Consider the following 25,859-nt stretch of genomic DNA (forward strand, 5'->3'; position numbering starts at 1 on the left):
AGTGTTGGTATGGTAGTGGGGTTTGAAATTTCCTTCATTAAGTAATTAAGTACATAAGCCTCAGCTACTTCACTAGAGTACAAAGCAGGATTCAGTAAGCCCAAAAGAAAAACAACATTGCATATAGTTGCATGGTGAGCATTCATTAACAAACCAACGTTTTGCAGCTCGAAACTAATCCCCAAGAATCTGATCTTTGTAGAGGACTTGCAACATATGATAATTTGAACCTTCTATAGCCCACCAACAAGCATCAAACATTTTACTTGCAGCAATTTTAGTTGGCACTTAGAGACATGTCAGAATATAGTGGGTGTGATGGACAGGAAGCTCAATCATACAAACACAGCCAATACAGCAAAGCAAATACCTTTGCTTGATTTTATGGTCATAAGAAATATCTTCAAAATACACTAATCTGATCTGTGGGAATACCCTTGTTCACAACAAATGCAAAATTCTAGATCAGATACACCAAACTGGCTAATTTAATAAAAACACATCTCTCACTGTGCTGTGTTAAAACCTTTTTTCTTGGTTAATTTGGTGAGAAGGAGTGGTAGAGAGAAAGAGATAGAGAGAAAATACTGAAATTAATGGCACAAACAATTTAAAATATTTTACACATTGACCATGTTCTTGTAGGAAAATGTAAATTGCTTACTAAATATACAAGCAGGAATTAATGAGCATGCACCCATAAAAATCTTACGGATAACACCTTATGGAATAGATACGCAAATATAGCAGGAGTTAAATGCAATCAGTTGTTGGGAAATTTCTTTCCTGCCCATTTGAGTTTTAGAAGAGTAAACCTCTGTCCAGAGTGAGCTATGATGTTAACAATTCCTGTGACAAAATCAGGTCAGGACATTTAACTTATAACAACAATTGCAAGCGCCCATGCAAAAACTCCAATGAACAATGGTGCAAACTTTATTAATGCTGTAACCTCTAGGTTTGACAACACCATTACAAAATTCAGAAAAATATGTTCCTCACTGCAGATCAAACTGAAGGCACTTAATTCAGAGAGTAGAATTCAAACAAGTTTTAAAATGAGTTCTAAAATTATTTAACATACTTTATTGGCAGTTTGCTCCTTAAAACCATGTCAATGGTTAACCTATAACTTTGACTTTAATAAAATATATCCTATAAAATGTAATGCCTGTAAAATGCCTGCAGCAAGTACTAAATTGAAATTCATGTGTTAAAGAAGTTCAGTCACTAAGATTTCTCTCATAGCTCAATTCTTACCCTCCCCCAAACAGTTACTGTGGAAAGTGCCTTTTTAATTGCATCCTTTTGTAATGTTTGCAGACAGCAGGGAAAGTACCTGTTAAACATATTGAAAGCCAAGGAACGTAAAAAAAACGATGCTATTCCCCTACAAAATCAATTAAAGCGTGGCCTTCCTAGATGTAGCCAATTTACGCCTTCTCTTCACTGCTTTATTCACCAAACAATCTGAGCTCAAAGGCTTTTCAAACCCGCACGCTGATTAAAATCTAATGTTTATGTCCTAACATCAATTACTTGTTGAGTTGTGTATGCTTGCTCTGACTGTTTCTCTCACTGTCCCCTTCCTCCAGTGAGTCCAAAGGGGTGCCCTTGGTGGTTAATGCACCCACTGGGGGAGGTCACTCACAAGACGCTTGGTGGCCAGTCACAGACACGTTCAACAGTCAGTCTATTCTTCCACCTGACAGGGGTGCAATGTGAAACCGACTGCAATGGTACTTGATGAAAATTGTAAAGCAATTAATCAAACCAGTAAAAAGACAGCAGTGACACTGCCCAGCACTAGAGAATTATCCATCAATTTTTTTTTTATCATGGTAATATGGCGAAGAGAAGTAACGATTTATCTTCTAGCTCCTGCCTTCACCCAACAGAGAAAGCACTTGACGTTTCTATTGCCTCACTGCCTTTTCAGAATTCTTTCAGCTGGTCAGAGCCACTGAAAAGGCAATGCTGGACATCAACTTTAGAGACTGGGCGATAGAGTGATCCTGAAAAGACCCGTGAAATACTGGTTATGCAGTCAGATTTCAATTACACTCCCTCCAAAGAGGGACGGGTGGTGAGGGGAGATTCACACAAGATCATGAACCGAACCCTCAACCACCAACAATTAATGTCACATTAGCTTCAGCACATTGTAACTCACATTAAGCTGTGGATGCGCACAATGAGGGCCTGGTTTTTCAAAGCGTGTGCTTCTTCACCCGCCCCTGTTCTCACAACCACAATATAGTCAAATGAACTGATCTTTTTTAATGTGGGTTTTGTGGGGCAGCAGAATGGAAGGGGGGGGGGTGTTGGTGCGGTAGAAGAGAACAAATTTTGGGTGATCTCAGTCACATTTCATCTTAAAAACAGCTCCATTCAACCATCATTAGTTTAGTTAAAACAGGTCAAGGGTGGTGTCAGAAATTTAAGCCACTTCATTATTCTCTTCATGAAAATGTAAAGGAGTCCGACAAAGTTTAACTCTCCAAAACCAGACTTCAAAGATCTCAGACTTGACAAAGCAAAAATGCCTTTAAATACTTTTAAAATGACTCTTTTTCTAATTATTTTGCAATTTGTAGTAAAATAACAGGAATAAATGACAAACACTGGACATCAAAAACAAACGCTGAACACTTGACATATACAGTTCATATTAACAGAATAAAGCAGTAAAACGGTTTGATTAAGTTAGCTCCAGTTATACTGTTGAAATTGTTGAGATTTTAAACCCAGTTAATGGTTTTTGGGGGGGGCGGAATCCAAGGCTGCGCTTTTATTAAAAAAAACCCAATGCAATATTTGAATGAGGGTATCAGTTTTGGCCAGACACTTCGCTTTGTTTAATTTTGTGAATTATCCATTCAATATCACGTGTTATGGATTTGTCCACACCCTTAGAGAGCTCTCCATTTAATAATCCACTTAAGCACAAAACACTAACCTCTAATAGTGACAATCTATTGGCAACAGAAAGTTAGAAAGGAAAAGCATAATTGGCCAGTATGCTTTAATGCTGTCTAACATTCTTAAAACAGCACCTCAGTACGTTCTGACCATCACCAGCAGGTTCTTAAATATTGCATTATACACTACAAATTTTTCTGCAAACTTATTTATATAACACCTTTAACACAATAAAAAAATTCCAAGGTATTTTTCAAAAGTATCATAACAAACTAAAACATCGGAAGAAAATGGGTCAGGTGACCAGAAGTTTGGTCAATGATAGATTTTCGGAGAAGTGTGACTTTGAAGCATGGAGAGGTAAACTGAGGAATTACCACAGCTAAGGCTCTACACAACAGAAGGCTTAGCCATCAACGAGAGTGAGATTAAAACTGAGCATGCCTAATCAGCCAGAATTAGAGAATGCAGATATCTCAGAGGGTTAGGGGAATGGGGAGATTACACAGATAAATAGGGGAGAGGCCATGGAAGGCTTTTAAACAAACATGAGAATTTTTAAAATCAAGGCATTGCAAGACCGGAAATAAATCTAGGCCATTGAGCAGAGGAGCTTAATTAAAAGTAATGGGCAGCAGAATTTTGAATGTCAAATTTAGGGAGGATGGAACTTGAGAAATCACTGCAAGTGCTTTGGAACGATCAAATCTAGACATTACAAAGACATTAAAACACAACAACACTAAACATCAAGGTCAGAATGAGAAGGAGTTCAGACCATTCACACTTCTTCCAGGGTCCATGAAATGATTCCACTGTGGACCAACCCCTGCCAAACAAGACCACTGTAAATCCCTACTTTTAAGAAACACCAAGCTCCCAAGGAAAAAGTAAATTGACAACTTTTATAACTATCAACCCAACTTTTCAACAATCCAAAATTTACAAGACATTAAAATATCAAAGCAAAATTAAGCCATTTGGCCTAATAAATCTGTTCCACCATTCAATCATGGCTGATAGGTTTCTCAACCTCATTTTCCTGCCTTTCCACCATAAATCCTTGATCCCCATACTAATCAAGAACCTATCCATCTTGGTCTTAAATACACTCAATGACTTGGTCTCCACAGTCTACCGTGGCAATGAGTTCCACAGACTTGCCACCTTCTGGTTGAAGAAATTCCTCATTTCAGTTCTGAAGGGTCATCTCTTCACTCTAAGGTTCCTAGTCTCTCCTACTAATGGAAACATCTTTGCTGTGTCCACTAAATCCAGGTCTCTCAGTATTCTGTAAGTTTCAATCGGATGCCCCCTCATCCTTCTAAACTTTGAGCACAGACAGAGATCGTAACTCCTCCTCATATGACAAGCTCTTCATTCCCAGAATCATTGTAAACCTCATCTTCACCCCCTCAAACACCAGCACACCTTTCTTTACAGACTGCTCACCATATCCCAAATGTGGTTTGACCAGAGCCTTATACAGACTCACCCAACAAACCCTGCTCTTATATTCTAGTCCACTTGAAACAAATGCAAAATTGCATTTGCCTTCCCAACTGAAAACTGAATCAATTGAGAATTCTGAACTAAGGTTTCTAAATCCCTTTGTGCTTTCCCCATTTAGAAAATAATCTATGCTTATATTCTTCCTACCAAGTACATAACCTCTCACTTTCCCACATTGAATGCCACTTGTCACTTATTTGCTCCCCCTCTTAGCTTGTCCAAGTCCTTCTGCAGCCTCCTTGCTTCTTTAATACTACTTGTCCCTCCATTTATCTTTGTGTCATTTGAAAATTTAGCAACTTGCAAACTTGGCAAAAATATCCTCAGTTATTCTTCCAGATCATTTATGTCTAACGTGAATAGTTGTGGTCCTAACACTGACCCCTGTGGAACTCTACTAGTTAACAGATACCATCCTGAAAAAAAGACCTTTTAACCCCACTCATTGCTTTCTGCCAGCCAGCAAATTCTCTATCCATGCCAGTAACTTGCCCCTAACATCGTGAGCTCTCATCTAATGAACTTAAAAGACCCAATTGCAGACAACAAGCAAAACAAATGTCATTTACAAAATACCTTGCAAGGATTGTAACAAACACTACATTGGACAAACAGGCAGAAAAGTAGCCACCACGATAAATGAACATCAACTAGCCACAAAAAGACATGACCCACTATCACTAGTATCCTTACATACAGATGAGGAACACCACTTCGACTGGGACAATACATCCATCCTAGGACAAGCCAAGCAGAAACACTCACGAGAACTCCAAGAAGCATGGCATTCCAACCAGAACTCTATCAACAAACACATCGACTTGGACCCCATTTAACACACGCTGAGAAAAACAGCAGGAAATGACATCACCAACCCAAGTAAACCTAAACACAAATAGAAAGCAGGTCATAACACCAGTACTTCACTGGAGGCTCACTGATGATGTTACCTAATATGGTGATGAAACATCTGAAAATGAACCTTCTAGCTCAGCAAACAAACTTAAATCCATACTGACTATTCATATAGAACTTTAGAGTATTTGAGACAGAATGCATAAGAGGAAGTGAATTTTCTTTAGTAATACTTTTGGTAGAGGGCATATCACAGAAGAGTGAAGATACAAAACTAGTTCAAAATGGAACCACTTCCACTGGACTTAGCAATTTATTCTTCACTATCACATCCTATGCTTAATTCAACCAACATTATCCAAACAAGAAAATTGAAACTGGAAAATTTGCCTTCTCTGTTCCACGAGTTTCCTTTCACAGTGGTTTCTGTCATCTTTGCTGGTGCAGATCCATGAATTTAAAGTCTGCTGCACACCATGGGTAGATAGTGTCATAAAGAATTCTCCACAGTGCATGCAACAACTAGCGTCATATAAGTGGAAGCTGGGAATGTTGGGACAACCAACGCAAAGGGATGGGATCAGGGTTTGAATCTGCTAACTGGCGGAAGACACCTGCTTGAACTAGGAGTGGGAAGAATGCCAGTGTGAATTGGCAAAAGGTAGAATGCCAAAAAATTGGATGAGAATGCTATTGCAGAAGATTAGTGGCTGTAAAATACCTACTGTTGCTTTCAAATTTTCAGAGAATGTTGGAGAATAACTGCAATTTGTCTCACGATCTTTTTGCAATTTCCCAGTGCCCTGTCCATTGTGTGCACTTCAAATGAGTCAGTGTCTAATGTGGGAGGGTGTTCACGTTGCAGAACCCATTCTGGTTGGATTGAGGGGCAATTGCCTGATTTCTATAATACTGAAAGACCATAAAAATTGCTTGTGCACAGTTTTAAACTTTTATTTTCTGGTTAGAGTATGTGCCCTGTTGGTTAGAAAGGTGTATTCAGGCTAGTGAAAGGAAATGTCACTACTAGCCAATGTAAAGCAAACTGACAGCAGCCATTACATAGAGAGCACAAATGTCACACCACTCACTATTATAAAGCTGAATTCAATATGTATCCCTGACAGCTGCCTCAACTTTACTGACACCACAAGACAAAGGAGGGAAAAATATCACCTCAAGAAATACAAAAGCCTCTGAGAGGTACATTTTACCACTCCGATTATTAATGGGTGCCGTGCAGCAATACAAATGCTGTCATTAACAGGACAACTCACTTGCTCTGGCCACGTGCAGGCTAGTGTTCCCAACTTCCTGTATTGGCTAATAGTGACATTTTCAGAGGCAATAGTTTGTTCGTATGTTATTGTTATGTTATTAATGCACGATGAGGAAAAATACAAAATTGTGGACTACAGTTTAAAATGCTGATCCTTTATCCTTGTTTTAAAGCAACTCAATGACTATAGTTACTCTGCATCCAAGACCTTCATATATTTCCCTCTCTGGAACGATACATGTTTGCGATCATTAAAGCAGAATAGTTTAAAGTATGGAATTAAAAGAAACGTCATATGGAATAGTCTGACTCGAAACATCAACATTCTAGCCTGTCAACCTACTCTATACAGATGATTGGAAACTAGAATTCAAGTAGAAAAAATCCACACATTCTATAGCCAGCAGAGATGGCCTGGGAAAACCTCAACATAACCTATCCCACCAATGTAGCTGGAAACAAACAGCTATGAAATGTGTTGACTCTAAACACCTCAGCTTTTGTGGAATAGTTTTATCCTGCATTACAGGAAGCATTGAAATGGAAAGGCTGTTGCAGTTCTCAAGGGGTTAAACTACTCACATTAGTTTAATTGTTTGAGAACTGAAACAGCACTTCATCCATGCAGAGAAATGCAGACAACTTGCCAGAATCGCTTCCTAACTTCTGATAACTTTCTTCTCATACTGTGGAAGAAATTGGCTCAAGTGAGTGGGCAACTTCATGTCATCTACAAATACAATTAAGCAACTGAATTATTTCTACGCAACCTGAAGAGTTCACTCTGCTGAATAATTAATCCTCAAAGTGATGGCTCAAAATGTAGTTATCCCAGATTACACTGAAGCAGCTAAGAGAAGAGACTGTCAGTAACAAACTTTCAACTTTGCAAAGTATGAGAGAGAGTTCGAAAACACACAGATATGGTATAGTTGAAAAAATAAGAACAGTTATACCTTTTCACTTCTCCTAGTGAGAGACACAACATTATGATGCCAAAGGAACAATCCAAGTAACATCACTAGTCTTTCCAAATCAAACCAAGAAAAATCCTCACTAACATCATTGTGGATATACCCACAACACAGACTGCAGCAATTCATGAAGCTGGCTCACCAACACTCTCGAAAGATCAGTCTGGAATAGGCAATAAATGCTGAGTCAATGACACTCACCCCACAAGTGGATTAAAAAAAAAGTGAGTTAACAAATAGAAACTAATGCAAGATCTTTTGTTCTCCCCTACCAAAAATGTACCCCCTCCCACTGCTATGCATGTGCCTCGTCTGTGCCATTGCTAGATTTTTTTCAACATCATTAGTTTTCTATTTCATAGAGTGATTACTATAGCTGAGAGATGCTTTCAACTGGGTTCAGCATTATTAGCTCATCTTCATACCTCTTCCAATAACTAAGCCACATTTATCAGCGGGTATTGTATATGTTATCTCCTGCATGCCACCTGGAGGTCCCATATTCCAGTCACTACGACCCCTACCCCGTCCTCTTCCAGGACCGCCAAATCCAGACTGACCATCTCTTTCCTGAAAGAAGGAATACATATTAAACAATGGAGAGTAGAAATACAAATAGATTTTGTTACAATTGATACTACGGTTTTAATTAATTATCAAATCACACCAAACAGAAGCAGATAAATTGAATCTTTGAGGCATACAATTAGCTTGATGATTCAGGAGATGTCAGGTATTGAGAGCCCCTGCCCCCATTTCAACAGTTGTACTTCCAAAAAGAGGATTCAGTGAACTACGTAAATACACTCCATCTAATGGAATGAAATCAGTATTGCAATGCCTGTCAGTTAACTTTATGGATCCAACAGATTAGTCACAATATTTTATAGTTGCTTTTACTTCAAAATTTATACAGTAGTTTACTGTAGCAATTCAAACTGAAATGGTCCAAGTTAAATGGGAAATGTTTACAATTTTTCTGCTTTCTTACTTTGCACCTGCAGTCAGGATATTTTAAGATACCCTGGTTAACTCTCATGGCATTACAGATCCAAAGTCTCGACCAAGTATCAGGATCAGTACTTGAGAAGGAAATAAGCTTTTTGACAGAATTAAAGTCCCATTTTAAACCCAAGATTCTACCTTTCATTGAATTCAATACTTTGACTTGATGGTGGTTTAATTGTTAAACTACAGGCAATTTTGAATAATTGAGTAAGAAAAGAGACTTCTGAAAAATCTGTTCAAAGACCCATAAACACTAAATCTCAACCTCATATTGCAAAACTTCCCTAATAACAGGTGTAGTAGCAAATAGAGTATGAAGTCTATTGAATTAGTTTGTCAATGCCTTTGTGCCTAGGATACAAAGCATAGATGTCTAGAATACACTGGGCGAAGTGCCCATGGAATCCTATGTGCCAGCACCTTCAGAGAGGAAGAAACCTAAGTGAGGAAGGAATGGAGACAAAACAAACTGATGCAAAATTAAATAAAATGGATAATGAATAAGAATAAAGAAATCAATGGATTTGAGAAACAACAAATGAAATAAGTAAACATTCTATTTTGGACATAATCATGCATGTACAAAATAGGTTTGAAATTGCGTTGGTTGGGTCATGCTTCAATTCATTCACCCAGACACAAAATTAAAACATTTCATGAACAAATGCAACTAAGCAGCTTAATAAAACAGAATTGCTTCTTTGCCCTCCATGATCAAGTATTCATTGATGTATTTGAGTGGCAACCTGGTGTCGTATTAATATAGCTGATATGGTCCTGTCACCATAAATAAGAATCCTCAAAACAATGTCCTGCCCTCCAGCTCTAAGTAACTCAATTTAAAATTACTGAAAGTGTTTTTTTTTAAAAAGAACTACTGAACCATTTAACAAAACAAAGAACTTCATATGCTGGAATTCTGAAACAAAACAAATTGCTGGAGAAACTCAGGTATGGCAGCATTTGTGGGGAGAAAACAGTTATTGTTGAGTCTTGAAGAGTCACTAGATTCAAAATGCTAACTCTGTTGCATCTTCACGATGCTGCCAGACCTGCTGACCATTTAATAATTTGATTAATGCACATTAGTCAATTTCTTAATTAATTAAATATTTTCTGAGATGAAAATGTATCCACTAATTCCCATGCACCCCAGCAAATTAGCCCAATTTGAAGGAGTCTTGCTGAAGCAGCACGATCTCTAACTTGAGGGCCATGTAACTTACAGCTCAAGTGAACTGAATTGTGAACATGAGGATAAAAGATTTTGTGCTTTGAAAATTTCCAGATCTTTTATGTTGGTTTGTTCCACTTAGATCATGTAAAAGAAAATTAAAGGAAGTGAAGACTGCACATCATCAGTGTAACTTTCTTTGCTGAATAAGAGCATTTAAGCACTTAGTTCCTCACCTGCGCAGTATGAATAAGTTCATTAATCATATGAGAAGCATGTTGACACCTATCTGGAGGTCCCATCACCTGAGCAATTCTGTCTGTCATTATACCATCATCTGGAAGGAGAAAAAGGTTGCTAAGTGACACACATTTTGTAAGGACTGTCCTTTTATTTTTATGTTTCTAAAAACTATGGATGAAATGCAAAATAAATATTTTAAAACCCAATGAGGGAAAGGGTGGCTGTATGGTTGAACGTAAGTAATCAGACAGCAATGCCAAACATCATGTAAACAACTGTATGAACAGACAATAATTGAAATTGAGTTGCAGATAATTTGGAATTAAGGGGTGTATAGATACAGATCTGGTTGGCAACAAGGCAGTGGTTGGTCACATGTGGCAGTTGGAGTTTAATTTGGATAAATGCAAGGTATTGCATTTCGGTAAAATAACCAAGGGTAGGATTTATACAACTAACTAGAGTCCTGGGTAGTGTTGGAGAGTAGAGAGACCTAGGGGCTTGGACGCATAACTCTGAAATTTGCTTCACAGGTGGACAGGGTGATTAAGAAGGCTATTAGCATTCTTGCCTTCATTGTTCAGATCTTTGAGTTTAGGGGTTGGGACATCATGTTGCAGTTGCACAGGGCATTGGTGAGGCCTCTTCTGGAGTACTTTGTGCAGTCCTGGTCTCCATGTTATAGGAAGGATATTATCAACTTGGAGAGGGCTCAGAAAAGATTTACTAGGATGTAACCAAGCATGGAGGGTTTGAGTTATAAAAATAGGCTGGGACTTTTTTCACTGGAGCGTAGGAGGTTGAGGGGAAACCTTAGAGGTTATAAAATCATGAGGGGCATAGGTAAGGTGAATAGCAAAAGTCTTTCCCTAAGGTGGAGGAGTTCAAAACAAGGTGGCATTTTTTTAAGGTGAGAGAAGATAGATTTAAAAAGGACATTTGAGGGCAATTTTTTTTTTAAAACACTGTTTCATACATGGAATGAATTGGCAGAGAAAGTGGTGGATGCAGGCACAGTACAATGTTTAAAAGACATTTAGGTAAGTACTTTAAAAGGAAACATTTGGAGGGTTAAGGGCAAAACACAGGTAGGTGAACTAGTTTAGTTTGGGAACATGGTCGGTGTGAACTAGTTGGGACCAAAGGGCGTGTTTCCATGGTGGGTGGTGAGTTGTTCAGCATGAGGGAGAGGGGACAATCAGAGAGGGAAAGAGCAAACAGAGGAACACAGGGGTGAGGATAGATGCCAGGTGAGGGAGAAGAGGGGATAGGGCAGAGCTGGGGTGGGTTACAGCAGACGAAGCGGAGGAGTGTGTTTGTTTTTAATTTATTTTCTAATCAACCTGCTCAACAAGGTTATTTCATACCTGTGGAACAGGTGGGACTTGAACCCAGGCCTCCTGGCTCAGATACTACCACTGCACCATACTAATTTCTCAAATCACCCTGTACAAAGATGTTATTGCACAGCTCTGGAACAAGTGGGTCTTGAACCTGGGTCTCTTGATCCAGGGCTTGGGACACCAACATTGCACCACAACAGCAGTCTTACCAATCTTTTTCAGCTGTGAATTTTAACTGTTAAGTCAGACTGAACTTACGATTTAATTATTTGAATTGATAAGCACCATCTTAGCATAGGAAGAGCTGGACAGTAAAGTTGGAATAATATGACTGCTACATCTGAATAATCTTATACTTTTGATAGTCCCAATATTTGCACTATGGGCAAAGGCACTACCCAGAGTAGCATTTATTACATAGAAAAATATCTGAACAGAATTAGCTTATTTCCATGGAAGCAGTGAGTGCAACGGCTTTCAACCCATCAGTTATTGGAGCAGAGGTGTCAAAGAAAGAAAATTAAGCCAGGAAGTACTACTGCTTATGTTGAATATACAGAATCTCACTTAGCAGTGATGCTGAAGAATTAGAGTTTGTCAAGTTAGTCTCTAAAGGATGGTCTGAATGACTTACTGAAAACTCCCAGTGTCCCCTGAACCTCACACTAAGATGAATCAACAGAGATATGTTGGAATATTGGGAGAGAGAAATGGATGAAAACAACTGACACCAAATGTCACCAAACTGGATTGGTCAGTCTTGTTTGTCAGTGTGGTGAATTAGACAAGCCTTCAACAGTTGTAGCATGGAGAAACATGAACATTGTAAACTTAATGAAGCAACAAGGCCATTAAAAAAAAACATTTTAAACAATATTAGACAAGATGTCCCCGATGACTGGACAATCTAGAACCAGGAGTCACACAGCTTAAGGATTTGCGCTAGGTCAGTGAGGACTAACATGAGGAGAAATTCTCTGGCATAAAAAGTGACTGAGGACAAGACATTGAAAATTTTCAAAGAGTGAAGATGTAGCTCTGAAAGTTAAAGGGATCAAAGGGGGAGAAACCAAGAACAGGGCATTGAGCTTGACGATTAGCCATGATCATAATGATTGGCGGAACCAGCTCAAAGTCTATTTCTATCTCCTATTTTCTATGTCTATACGATCTTTATTTACATTACTTCGTGTTATAACTTGTCCAGTTTGAATACCCTAAATCCTGTTTTTGGTTTCCAACTGGAAAACTATTCAGCTATTTGGGTTGACATTGATGCAAATCAAGGTGATGTTTTTACTCAACTGCAGAGTAAAATGTTTGCACATTGAATATACTTGATAATTTTGATGGCTTGAATATATTTCAGCAGGACTTCAGTCACTAACAAGGCATCCCTGACTGACATACCCAGGTTCAAGTCCCATATACTCCAGAGGTGTGCAATCACATCTCTGAACAGGTTGATTAGAAAAATAGGTTAAATAAAAATACTTAAATGGATAGCTAACCCAACCTTAGAAATCTAAATTAGTAAAAACTACTGCAACTGCACTAAAAAAGCTACTTCAACACAAACACAATCAATTATCAGTGCTCTGAAACAAATTAGTAATTAAGGAGCAATTAAGTGTTTGCTATGCTAGATGTCCAACCACTGCATGGCTTGAAAATCAAAATATTAAAACTGGAAATGTCTATCATTTGTAACTGAAAGTAATTGGAAGTTCTGTTTTGCTGTTGAAGTCAGACAGGATTATATTGGAATATCCTCAAGTTACATTTTAAGGTCATCGTTTCAATCATATATCTCAGTCTTCTAGGCATCAAAGCCTGTCAATTTGTTTTTAACCCAACTCATGCATCTACTGAACTTAAATGGACTTTGCTGAACTAAAGTGCCTGATTAGATTCAATTAACCCATGCAATACTCTAATCTGACAATAGGTGCAGGAGTAGGCCATTCTGCCCTTCGAGCCTGCATCACCATTCAATATGATCATGGCTGATCATCCTTAATCAGTATCCTGTTCCTGCCTTATCTCCATAACCCTTGATTCCACTATCCTTCAGAGCTCTATTCAACTCTTTCTTAAATGAATCCAGAGACTGGGCCTCCACTGCATCTGGAAAGCTCTTGATTAAGAATTTTATAGTCAGAGACCATTCAGCTGGGATTTACCTGAAAAACATTTTTAATTAACAGCAGCAAGGTGAAGGATTGATAATCAGTGGTGGCAGAATCATTAGCCAAACATCACTTGAGTGATCATTTTATTTTGCTGATATAATTACATCTATCTACAAGCACTTGTCTCCAAACTGGGCAAGCACAAAGATTATGGACACAAGTGCAAGAATGCTTAAGGTTGTGGCAGCTCAAGAAAATTGAGGAACTGTCATGCTCTTTAAAGAAATGCCCAATGAATGATGCAGGTCATTTAATAAACAAAGGTTGGACTAAATTCCAAACAGAATGGGCCTCTTTTGTAAAAGAGCTTTCTCATATACCAAGCAATTGTTTCCTTACCTGGTTTAAACTGAATTCTAACACCAGCGTCATTTTGAATCTTTTTTATCATTTCACCATTTCTTCCTATTACAATACCAACAGCAAACCTAGGTACAGCAACCTTGGTTAGGGGTGGTGATGGGGTGGTGGAGGGATAGAAAGAGAGAAGAGAAGAATTTAGCTTACAAATATTTAGTGCAATACACCTAAAACCTACATCTTGCAATTAACCAGAACCACTGTTCCAAAAGAAAAAGGCTTCTCATAACTGTTCATTAACCTAGTTCAATGCATCAACCTATTTCTTTGTAGAACCTCTCTCAATTAACCAAACATACCAAAGCTACTGAATGAGAGCTTAACATTAATAGTTTGTAGGAATATATCTATCAGATAGCTTATATTTTTTCCGCTTCTATTCTTAAGGAATGGGTTACAGATCCATGAACTCGTACAGAAGGTAATTTCCCCCCCCGACCACCTATGACAATAATGAGTGTTGCCATTGCTCAATACCAGAGCATACCGAACAAATATGATTCTGTCCTTACCTGATATTCAGTTCAAGCATTGGATAATCGTGATCAGAAGCTGGCACTGTTAATTTTTCAATCGTGATTATAAAATGCTATTAATGCTTTGATTGACAACAGATTTGCTCAGAGACCATGGATTTTCCTAGTTGGAGGAGTTTGGTTATACTGAATACTCCCAGGAATCATTCAAGAGTTAACAAGCCTGGGCTGTTAAGGTAGTCAAAATATCGTGTAAATTTCTCAAATGAAAATACCTCCAATAGTTAAATTGAGATATTAAATCTCAATTAAATGGATTAATTGAGATATGAAAGAACACCAGCTGTTTACAAATACATTTAAATCCATGTTGATGGGGATAATCAAACAGCCCATCCTAAATGTATTCCAGAAATTCAAAGAACAAAGAAAATAAAGAAAATTACAGCATAGGAACAGGCCATTCAGCCCTCTAAGCCTGCACCGATCCAGATGCCTGTCACCTATTTTCCAAGGATGTGTATTCCTCTGCTCCCTGCTCATTCACGTATCTCTCTAGATACATCTTAAATGATGCTATCGTGCCCCCACCACCACCTCACCTGGTAACACGTTCCAGGCACCTATCACCCTCTGTGTAAAGAACTTTCCACATATTTCCCCTAAACTTTTCCCCTTTCACCTTGAATTCGTGACTCCTAGTAATAGAGTCCCCCCACTCTGGGGGAAAAAGCTTGTTATCCCCCCTGTCTAAACCCATGATTATGTAGACCTCAAACCAAGTCCCCCCTCAACTTCTGTCTTTCTAATGACTCAAACTCTCTTCAAAGCTAGCACCCTCCATCCCAGACAACATCCTGGTGAACCTCCTCTGCACCCTCTCCAAAGCATCCACATCCTTCTGGTAAGGTGGCAAATCAGAACTGTACGCAGTATTCCAAATGTGGCCGAACTAAAATCCTAATCAACAGTAACATGACCTGCTAACTCTGATACTCAATACCCTATCCGATAAAGGAAAGCATTTCATACGCCTTTTTGATCACTCTATCTACATGCGTTGCCACCTTTAGGGTACAATGGACCTGAACACCAAGATCTCTCTGCACATCAATTTTCCTTAGGGCTTTTCCATTTACCATATAGTTCGCCCTTGAATTGGATCTTCCAAAATGCATCACCTCGCATTTGTCCGGATTGAACTCCATCTACCATTTCTCTGCCCAACTCTCCAATCTATCTATTGTCTGCTGCATTTTCTGACAGTCTGCTTCACTGTCCCTAATCAATCAACTTTGTCACTTTCTCAAAGAATTCTATTTAGTTGGTAAGACATGATATTCTCTGCACAAAACCATACTACGTATCTCTAATAAGCCCATTTTATTCCAAATGTAAATGGATCTTATTTACTGGCATGCCAATAGTTAAAAGTTGTCCTTTCATAACTAATGAATACACACAGGGTGCTCCTTGTGTGTGATGCAAAGAAACTGCAACAAATAAAAAATCTACCCAAAAATCATTTGAAAACACAGACTGTTTTTTTCAACACAAAAAAGGAATCGAGTACTTACATCTATACTATTTCCTCCAATTCTGGAACCATATTCATTCCGCCTGAAATCACCTTGATCTTTATCTCTGATTATTTCCATGACCATCTCTTTCGCTTGCTGGGGTTAGGGAGGAAATGGCAGAGAGAGGAGAAACTAAGTTATCATTTTAGGTCAATAATGTTATGAGCAGCATGTATGCAAAAACAAATCAATGAGTAAACACTAATTGCTACTTTCAAGAATGTACCATGATTTGCGTCAAAAATAAAATTCATAGTCAGCATTAAATAAAAACAGAATTACAAAGCCACAAACAGCACAAGGGCTCTCATATGCATTGTCCGTGTTGGAAAGTCACAAATCAGCTCAGCTAAATGCAGTAGTCACATTAATCACCCACAAAACTAAGTTATTGATCTTAACTGTCTCAGCAGATTCAAGCAAGGTATTTTGAATGAAGCACCAAGCAAACTATGTTACTGACAATCAAGACAAATGAATATAATGAAAACACAACTGCTTAAATCAGAATTGGCAATTACACCCAGACAAACCTTCTGGGAAGGTGGAAAAAATGTCACAGTACTGGAGAAAATATTTCATTATACTAGACTGTCGGCATTTAAATAGTGGTGTGCTCCAGAATTGAACTTTAGGATGGAGGCAAAGAATATGGCAAAGATCCAGTCATAATGTTGCGCACATTTAACAGAATGCCAACCAATGAAAAGGAAACAGAGATTGAAATTTTCAGGCAATTTAAAGCCATTGATGTAGGCCATTTTATTTCTCCAAAAAGTGAAGAAAATATCTGAAGTGCAAACAGTCTTTGCCAATATGCCTGTAGTTTCTTTCAAATCAGGATATTGCACCAACAGAAAAACAGCACGACTTTGGAACATACTCTAGTTAATAATGAGGAGCCAGTAGAATTCTTCATGGTAGGTAAACATTGGAAAAAATATAATTGGAACATAATTATGTTCAATATGTGACTAAAAAGGGCAAATAAAAAGTTAAGGACAAAAATGCAAACAAAAATTTTAAGGATGAAACCTTGCTCAGTTTACACGGAAGAAAATAAATTGATAAATAGAATTACAGATTAGTAATGGTAATTTTAAAACATAGTGCAAAACAGTGTAGTTTTCTACTGGTCTCAACTATGAAGGCATTTATTGACTAAAGAGAGCTAAGGGGATGAACAATGTCAGTGCTAACAGGAAAGGTCTGAGGTTCAAAAAAAACAAACACAGGAAGCCAAAGACAAAATCTAAACTTACAAACTTACCTGCAAAATAAATATCAGTTTATGAACAAAGATCAACTAGAATCAGAGGCAGTTCTTCACACACAATAAGACTTGCTATGGGCTCCAGAATATGACAGTCGACACAGTGTCTTGAATCAGTTAAGGGACAATGGGATACATTTTCAACTTATTTTAAATGAATATACTGCTCCAATAGGAAGGAAGCATGAATTAGGAACAAGTTCTAGATAATGATGCAGAAGCTGTAGAATTCTTCAAGGTAGGCACACATTGGGGAAAATATAATTGCAATGTAATCAGATTTAAAGTACAATCGGGACTTTACGGTGAATTGAAATTGAGAGACTAAGGTATTCCTCCCTGCACGGAGTAGAGAGTTCATTGAAGGAAAGAAGGTGAGTAAGTGAAAAACAGTAGTCTTGTAGCCCAAAAAAATGTAGACAGGAGGCTGTTTTGGGGCTATTGTTATTTTCGACAGAATAAATGAATTATGGAGTTGAGAGATCATTGAAAGATGATACAAAATGACCATAATATGGTCAAACTGCAAGTCAGATAATGACAAACAGCAAGTCACTGAAGCAACAGGAGGTTTGGCGGGAATTGGGTGGCAGAAACATATTTTAATGCCTTGACTGCCAGAGCAAAGTACTTTCACCAAGTGTGTGGGTGATTCAGTGGGTCATGCTTTTCGATGGCTAGTTGGTGTTAGTGTATCCTGATGGCAAGTTTTTGTCTGTTTATCCAACGTAGTGTTTGTTACACTCCTTGCACGGTATTTTGTAGATAACATGTGTTTTGTTGGTTGTTGGTAACAAACACTACATCGGACAGACAGGCAGAAAACTAGCCACAAAAAGACATGACCCACTATTACTAGTATCCTTACATACACACAAAGGAGGATACCACTGTCTGAACCAACCCGTCCATCCTAGGACACGCTAAACAGAGACATGCACAGGAATTCCTAGAGGCCTGGTATTCAAACTGGAACCAAATCAATAAACACATCAATTTAGACCCCATTTATCAATCTCTGAGCCGGAAATGATATCACCCACCTTAACAGACCAAGACAATAAATAGAAAGTAAGACTGAACATCAGTGCTTCATCTGGAGGCTCACTGTTGATGTTATCTAGCATGATGACGAAACATCTGAAAACAAACCTGTCAACTCAGCGAGCAAATTTACAACCCAAACCTGAACTACACATCTTAAAAATGTGCAACCTATGGTTATAAGTACCCAACTCCCTATTACTTTCTGCAACTTTATAATTCATATCTAGCAATGTTGAAGAACATACCCAAACAGAATGGCTTTTAAGCTGTACAACTGTTATTTTTCTGCCTTTACCAATAGCTTTCTCTGGGCTTCTCCACTCGTTAGGCTTCTCTTATCAGGAACTGTCTCCCCGAATTAAACTGTTTTCAATGGTCTTACATTATGCTCGACAAATTCTTCCATTGACTTTGTTTTTAACGGAAGCCTTTGTGCCTGGGTGCAGTGCATTCAATACTAAAAAAAATGCAGAGCTAATTGCAACCTCTTCCAAGCTGGGGACCAATCTCATTAATGACAGAACTTTAGGATTTTTTTTTACCAAAAACAGATGATATCTTCCAAATATCTGCAGTGAGTTGTTAGCAGGGACACTCCATGCTAGCACAGACAATAATGTATAAATTAGCAGATCTGCCTAAATTTCATGCAGAAATAGATTAAATAGTTTCTTTTACACAACCCACTGACAAGAGTTTGCTGTTACCGTATTAACTTACATTCACATTTGCACACATCACTAAATTCATTAGTATTAGTGAGAAATTTTGCCAGTGGTCCAAGTTCAATCTTTAAGTACTTTTCTCATTATCACATCCACAATAATACTATGTATTACTATGTATTATTGTTGACTCACTAGATCTGGTTGTCAAGTCTACAAGGTATAAAGTGAAAATGTCTTCCACCAAATACCAACTCCATTAAAGACATTAATAAAGTGTTATGTGCTATTAAAAACACAGACTTTCCAAATCCAATAGCTTTGTTGTTTTCCATATCCTGTGCTTTCATTAATGGTTTACTAACAACACTTTCACTGGATACAATTAATTTGTATCTAATAAAATAATTCACTCTGGCTATTTTACAATGGATTTTAATGTGTTGTCTTCCCAAATCTGAAACTGATGGAACTCTCAAATTTCTCAATAGACAGTCTATTCCCCAAACTGTAACCATGCAATGCTATTTATTACCTCACAACTGATCAATTCTACCACGAACACATTCATTACTAGCTTGAAATTTATGACCAATACAATATCTTCTCTTTGATCCATATCTCCATCAGAATCTTCAGGTTCACATTCAGCTCAAATACTATTATAATGCTTGGGATAGTCCATAAAAAAATGGCATTTTGACTGTGACCTGAAACATTAATTGACATTGAGTATTTCTGGATATCATTTTTATTGCAAACCACAAGTACTCTTCACTTCTCAAACTTGTCAAAAGCATTTTTCTTGTCATTTCTTTTAGAGATTTATTTTTCTTATTATTGCCCACACCCTGTATCCAACTGGTCTCACCAGGCTATTGACATTGTGTCCTTTTTTTTGTCCGATTTCCCATTTGCACTACAAATGCTGCTGGAAAGGAATTCTTCTCAGGGATTTTTTTTAAAGTTCTTCTGACATTTTTTCTAGCAGTGTGCAAATATATTCTTTGACAAACCTAGAAATCTGTAAAAACTCATTATTTTAGTACAATATAAAACCTAAAGGCCAGATTGGAGAAATTCAAAATGGATTTACTAGTCAATATATAAACAAATGTGCTGAATTCCATTATGTTCTCCTCTATGGAACTATCTTCACACTTTCTGACTTTGTCATACTTTGACAATGCTTCATAAGCAATCAGCATAATCAACTTTTTGATTAATTTTATCCATGCAAGTTGTGGGCAGCACGGTGGCACAGTGGTTAGCACTGCTGCCTCACAGCGCCAGAGACCCGGGTTCAATTCCAGCCTCAGGCGACTGACTGTATGGAGTTTGCACGTTCTCCCAGTGTCTGCGTGGGTTTCCTCCGGGTGCTCCGGTTTCCTCCCACCATCCAAAGATGTGCAGGGTCAGGTGAATTGGCCATACTAAATTGCCTGTAGTGTTAGGTAAGGGGTACGGGTGGGTTTCGCTTCGGCAGGTCGGTGTGGACTTGTTGGGCCGAAGGGCCTGTTTCCACACTGTAATCCAATCTAAATCTAAATAATTTGTCCGAACTTCATTCTGCGTTCAAATCATCAGTCTCCAATTCTGTATACAAACATCGCTAAGCCTGCTTTTTGTAGATATTTTCTGAGCAACCTATTCAGAAATGTTATTACACACCTCTGGAGCAGATGGAACTTGAACCCAGGTCTCCTGGCTCAGAGGTAGGGACACCACCACTGCACTACGACAGCATTTGTATAGTTGCACCAAAGGCAAGTATCTTCTTCAGTAAAGTAACATGTGCCTACATGATTACTTCATTCTTCCACTCATCATAAGATTCATATTAAGAAAACAAAAGTGGGCAAACAAACTCATACTTTAGATTTTGATCCAGTCATTGCTCATTTTCTAATTACTGTTCTGTTAGAGTGAAAATTAAACATTATTCTTTGACTTATAAAGAGCCATTTATTCTTTGCTACCAATAATAAATTTTAGCAACCAAAGGCTCGTTAGACAGAATCCAAGCACATATTTCCTAGTCAATTTTATTCCAATTCAACAAAATTCCAGTGCAGTTTACCTATTAAACATATACTATAACACATATTAGATACACAAAAACATCCAGTCAGATTCTCACCCAGTTAACACCTTTAATTAATACACAACCACCAACTGTCCGCTAGTTCAATTTGGCCTCAGGCAATTTGACAGAAATTACTTGAAGATAACCCCTGGAATTAATTGAATGAATCTTTGCTGAATACCTCCAAACTAGGTATATTTTCCCTTTGATATGGAGATCAAAACTGTGTAATATTCCACGTATGAGCTCTCAGATTTTTAGCCTGTGGAGTTTTGCTCATCTCAACCAGTCACGGCATAAACCTGAAATTGCATTATTCTCCAGAACCCTGTCACAGAATTTTGTAGCTTCTCATTTCATCAAATACAAAGCAAAGTAAACATTGACATGGTGAAATGGCAAGTTAAAAATGGCAGTGGTTGTCGATGAAAATAAAGTCAGTGCATCCCTGAATATGCACACACAGGGACTTTAATATTACATTAGGCAAAAGCCACTTTAATGACAGACAGGAACAAATTAGAAGGAAATCATGCAATATTCAGCACTTTGATTACTTCAATGAAGGCTATTGAAGTCAACTCACCTGTACTTTGTAAGGATCTCCTGTAATCCTCAGTGGTTTGTCAGCACCTGTGGGGAGTGGTCCATCCTGAATCATTATCATTTTTACACCAGTTCTCTCCTGAAAGAGGCAAAAAAAAAGGATCACACCACCACACGGACACACATACTCCAGCGGTTAAGCCAAACGTTAACACTTATTTAGCCCAGTCACCTGGTTAACTCTAGCCAGGGGTGTATCTATCTTTGCCTTTATGGTTACCAGTCTTTTGATTCTCAACAGAACAAATCTACCCACATTCAAGGATAAATTTGTTAAAAGTTTATGGAAAGCATTTAACAAATTGGGTAAAGTTTAGTTAAATAAATACTTTCACTTAAGCAAAGGCTACCTCATTCTAGATCACTTGCATTCTCAGACTCATGCTCAAGAAGAGCATTGAGGTGCCTAGCATCTTGAGCTGGGTCGCTACTGTTGTGTTGCCATTTCTTTGCTGTAAAAATATGACGATATTTGGTCAGTGGTCCTCCCATTCCCTGACTAGAAGGTTCCCAACAGCCAAGGTACCTAAGATACAATGTTGTACTTTTAGGCTTGCAAGTTCTTCCAAATGGATTTAACTTTTCACTTCACCAGATACCTTTGGCTATTTGTTTCAAAACGATGTTTGAATGAACCATCAAGTGAAGGGTAAAGCTTACTTTTACAATCACCCTGGAATTTCCCCTAACTATCACAAGTTTTGTTTGCATCTATCCAAAGAATCCAGAATTTAATGGAAACAGTGTTCCTTATTTCTCCAAGATGAAGACACTATTACAAAGAATGGTGCAGACTGAACAGTATTAATTAAACTGGAAATGTGTAACAGTCTCAAGCCTCGGAAACTTATTGAGCAATCCTGACAGAATGTCTTCAGGTACTTACAGCTGTGCAGAGTGAGCAAGTAAACCCGTTTTACGTGGGTCATTCAAATCGTTTTCCCAAAAATATAATCACTCTTGGTGATAAACAATGTGGCTCAGTTGGAAGCACTCAGACCTTAAAGCTAGGAGAGCGTGTTCCAGGACATAAGCACAAAAAACAAAGCTGACACTTCAGTTTTGCTTTGAGGGTGTGCTCGTCTGTCAAAGGAGTCATCTTTACAGCGAGATATGGTCTCCTCGGCCAATGTTGAAGATTCATGGCCACATTTCAAAGAGGAGCAAGTGATTTCTCCCTTGTGTCCTTAACACCACAAAATCAAATTATCTCATTGTCATCATATTGCTGCCTGTGGGAGGTTGCTGTGCGCAAATTACCTAGCAGTGTCTGCATTGTAACACTGACCATACTTCAAAAAGCAAGTCATTGACTAAACATTACAAGAAATAGATATGAAAGATGCTATATAAATGCAAGTCTTTCTTCATTTCTTTACAGAAGAATCTTTCAGTCGCCACAGGCGGTTCTTTTCCTTTTTCCTCTCTATCAGCTCAAAAACAAAAGAGTAAAAAGATAGTCAAACTCTTTTACAAATTCGATTCTTGGTCTGTTGAAAGTTATTCCAACACTATAGAACAGTGAGGGCTGATTTATGTGAAATGATACTTTCATAGGACATTATATGATGTGTCAACAAACTATCTGCCTTATTTTGCCACAACTGAGTTTTCCACTGTTGCTGGGGTATGTGTGGTAATTTCTTGAAGCTGTAGGGCCAGAAACAGAAGGAACTGGACTAAACACAATCAGAAAACAGTGCAACAACTGAGACTGGAGGTTCGTAAGGAACTGTTAATAGCCATTAGCCCATTTATAGATGAACCCAAATTTAAAAGCAAACAAGGTCTGTTTGTATTGGAGACTTGACATACATGTAAACAGATGAATAAAAATTAAAACAAATTTGCAAATTGCTTTACAGACTCTTAATTTCTTTTGATGTTGTTGTTATGATGGTTAACACAGCAATCAATGTGTGCATAGCAAATCCTGAGAAGCAGTCTAATAATTTAGCTATGGTTGAGTGTCAACTGTTGCCAACTTCACCAAGAGAACTTTCTTATTCTTTAAGCAATACTATCTCAACATTAGCTTGGATCAACATCTCAAGCAAAAGACTGCACTCTTCAACAATTAAACACTTCTTAGACATTTCAGAAAACAGCCAACTGTCAAAATGCATGAGTCTGTCCTAATGATTCAGACACAGTAAAAGAAGTTAGATCAATGAACTGCTGGGCCAAAGAAATTTTCAAATTTTGACATAATACATTTATAATAATTGAAAATGTTAGATAAAAGACACAAGGCAAGCTGACAAAGGCTTCTTACCTGCAGTTGTTTAATGGTTTCCCCTCCTTTGCCAATGACAAGCCCAACTTTGCTGGCCGGGATTTGGATTTCCTGTATAGCGCTATTGGAACTATCAATATCATTGTGAAAGCCAGGTCCATTCCGACACCGATCCACAATCTGCCCTAGGAGTCTTTTTGCTTCTCTGATTAATAAAACAGAAGTCATGGTGATCAGCCAAGTCAGTCTTAAAAGTACACAACTATGCAATTCAATAAAGTTTACATGATTGAATTAACTAAATTACATTTAACAAAATGCCTCACAGGAATGTCACATACTAGGCTGATGTAACTTTTTGCTATGACCATTTAGTTCAGTTAGCTGGCTTAGGATTTGCTTTGGTCAAAATATTAAAAGGCTTGTTTATTATTTAGCTTTCAGAAAAGAAATCAATCTACTTCAGGAAAATCGTTCTATGAGCTTCATATCCCTTGTTTGAGGTTTTAATATATCAAAACTCTAATGCATTGCAGCCCAGGACATACATTTACAGGGTTTGTGAAGGTTTGTAGCTCAGGTTGAGGTTTAGTGTGTAGGTTTGCTCACTGAGCTGTAGGTTTGATATCCAGACGTTTCATTACCTGGCTCAGTAACATCAGTGGCGACCTCCAAATGAAGCAAAGCTGTTGTCTCCTGCTTTCTATTTATATTTATGTCCTGGATGGGGTTCCTGGGACTTGTGGCGATGTCATTTCCTGAGGGGTTCATAGATGGTATCTAGATCTGTGTGTTTGTTTATGACGTTGTGATTGGAGTGCCAGGCCTCTAGGAATTCTCTGGCATATCTTTGCTTAGCCTGTCCCAGGATAGATGTGTTGTCCCAGTCAAAATGGTGGTTTTTTTCATCCGTGTGTAGGGCTACGAGGGAGAGGGGGTCGTGTCTTTTTGTGGCTAGCTGGTGTTCGTGTATCCTGGTGGCTAACTTTCTTCCTGTTTGTCCTAAATAGTCTTTGTGGCAGTCCTTGCATGGAATTTTGTAGATGATGTTGGTTTTGTCCATGGGTTGTATTGGGTCTATTAAGTTTGTTAGTTTTTGTTTGAAAGTGTTAGTGGGTTTGTGTGCTACTAAGATTCCAAGGGGTCTTAGTAGTCTGGCTGTCATTTCTGAAACTTCTTTGATGTATGGTAAGGTGGTTAGGGTTTCTGGCTGCGTTTGGTCTGCTTGTTGTGGTTTGTTCTTGAGGAATCTGTGGACTGCATTTTTTGAGTATCCGTTCTACTTGAATACGTTGTATAGGTGGTTCTCCTCTGTTTTCCGAAGTTCGTCTGCGCAGCAGTGTGAGGTGGCTCGTTGGAATAGCGCTTTGATACAGCTTCGTTTGTGTGTGTTACAAACATCACAAAAACATCATGAAGCTCATGGACCTGTGCCTCACTACCCACTTCACCTTCAACAACATAATCTACAAACAAACCAACGGCACACCCATGGGATATCCGCTATCAGGATTCATAGCAGAAGCGGTAATGCAAAGACTAGAACAAACAGCCCTACCAACCAAACCAAATTTCTGGGTCCGCTACGTAGATGACACCTTTGTCATCACAAAACAAAACAAGATTGAAGAGACATTTAACATAATCAACAACACCCTCACAGGCATAAAGTTCACCAAGGAGGAAGAAACCAACAACAAACTAACATTCCTGGACGTCACAGTCGAAAGAAAGGACAACTGAGATCTACAAACCTGCGTATACAGAAAACCGACAAACACTGACCAAATACTTGACTACACCAGCAACCATCCAAACACACACAAACGAAGCTGTATCAGAACACTATTCCAATGAGCCACCTCACTCTGCAGCACAGATGAACTTCGGAAAACAGAGGAGAACCACCTATACAACGTATTCAAGAAGAACGGATACTCAAAAAATACAGTCCACAGATTCCTCAGGAACAAACCACAACAAGCAGACCAAACACAGCCAGAAACCCTAACCACCTTACCATACATC

The 25,859-nt window shown here is 38.3% G+C and overlaps 1 protein-coding gene across 4 annotated transcripts in view; it reads right to left on the minus strand.

The window, feature by feature from the left end:
- LOC122564926 (far upstream element-binding protein 3-like) overlaps positions 1-25,859 on the minus strand; it is an 87,436-nt gene that overhangs the window by 10,942 nt on the left and 50,635 nt on the right. For all 4 annotated transcript variants that reach the window (XM_043720416.1, XM_043720414.1, XM_043720418.1 and 1 more), the window contains 6 exons: positions 23,871-24,036; positions 21,576-21,674; positions 15,916-16,014; positions 13,842-13,944; positions 9,961-10,061; positions 7,968-8,112 (listed from right to left, as the gene is read on the minus strand). In XM_043720416.1, the coding sequence (XP_043576351.1) occupies positions 7,968-8,112; positions 9,961-10,061; positions 13,842-13,944; positions 15,916-16,014; positions 21,576-21,674; positions 23,871-24,036 (713 nt within the window). The remainder of the gene's footprint in view (positions 1-7,967; positions 8,113-9,960; positions 10,062-13,841; positions 13,945-15,915; positions 16,015-21,575; positions 21,675-23,870; positions 24,037-25,859) is intronic.

This window comes from Chiloscyllium plagiosum, chromosome 30, assembly GCF_004010195.1.
Source record: "Chiloscyllium plagiosum isolate BGI_BamShark_2017 chromosome 30, ASM401019v2, whole genome shotgun sequence".
Lineage (NCBI taxonomy): Eukaryota > Metazoa > Chordata > Chondrichthyes > Orectolobiformes > Hemiscylliidae > Chiloscyllium > Chiloscyllium plagiosum.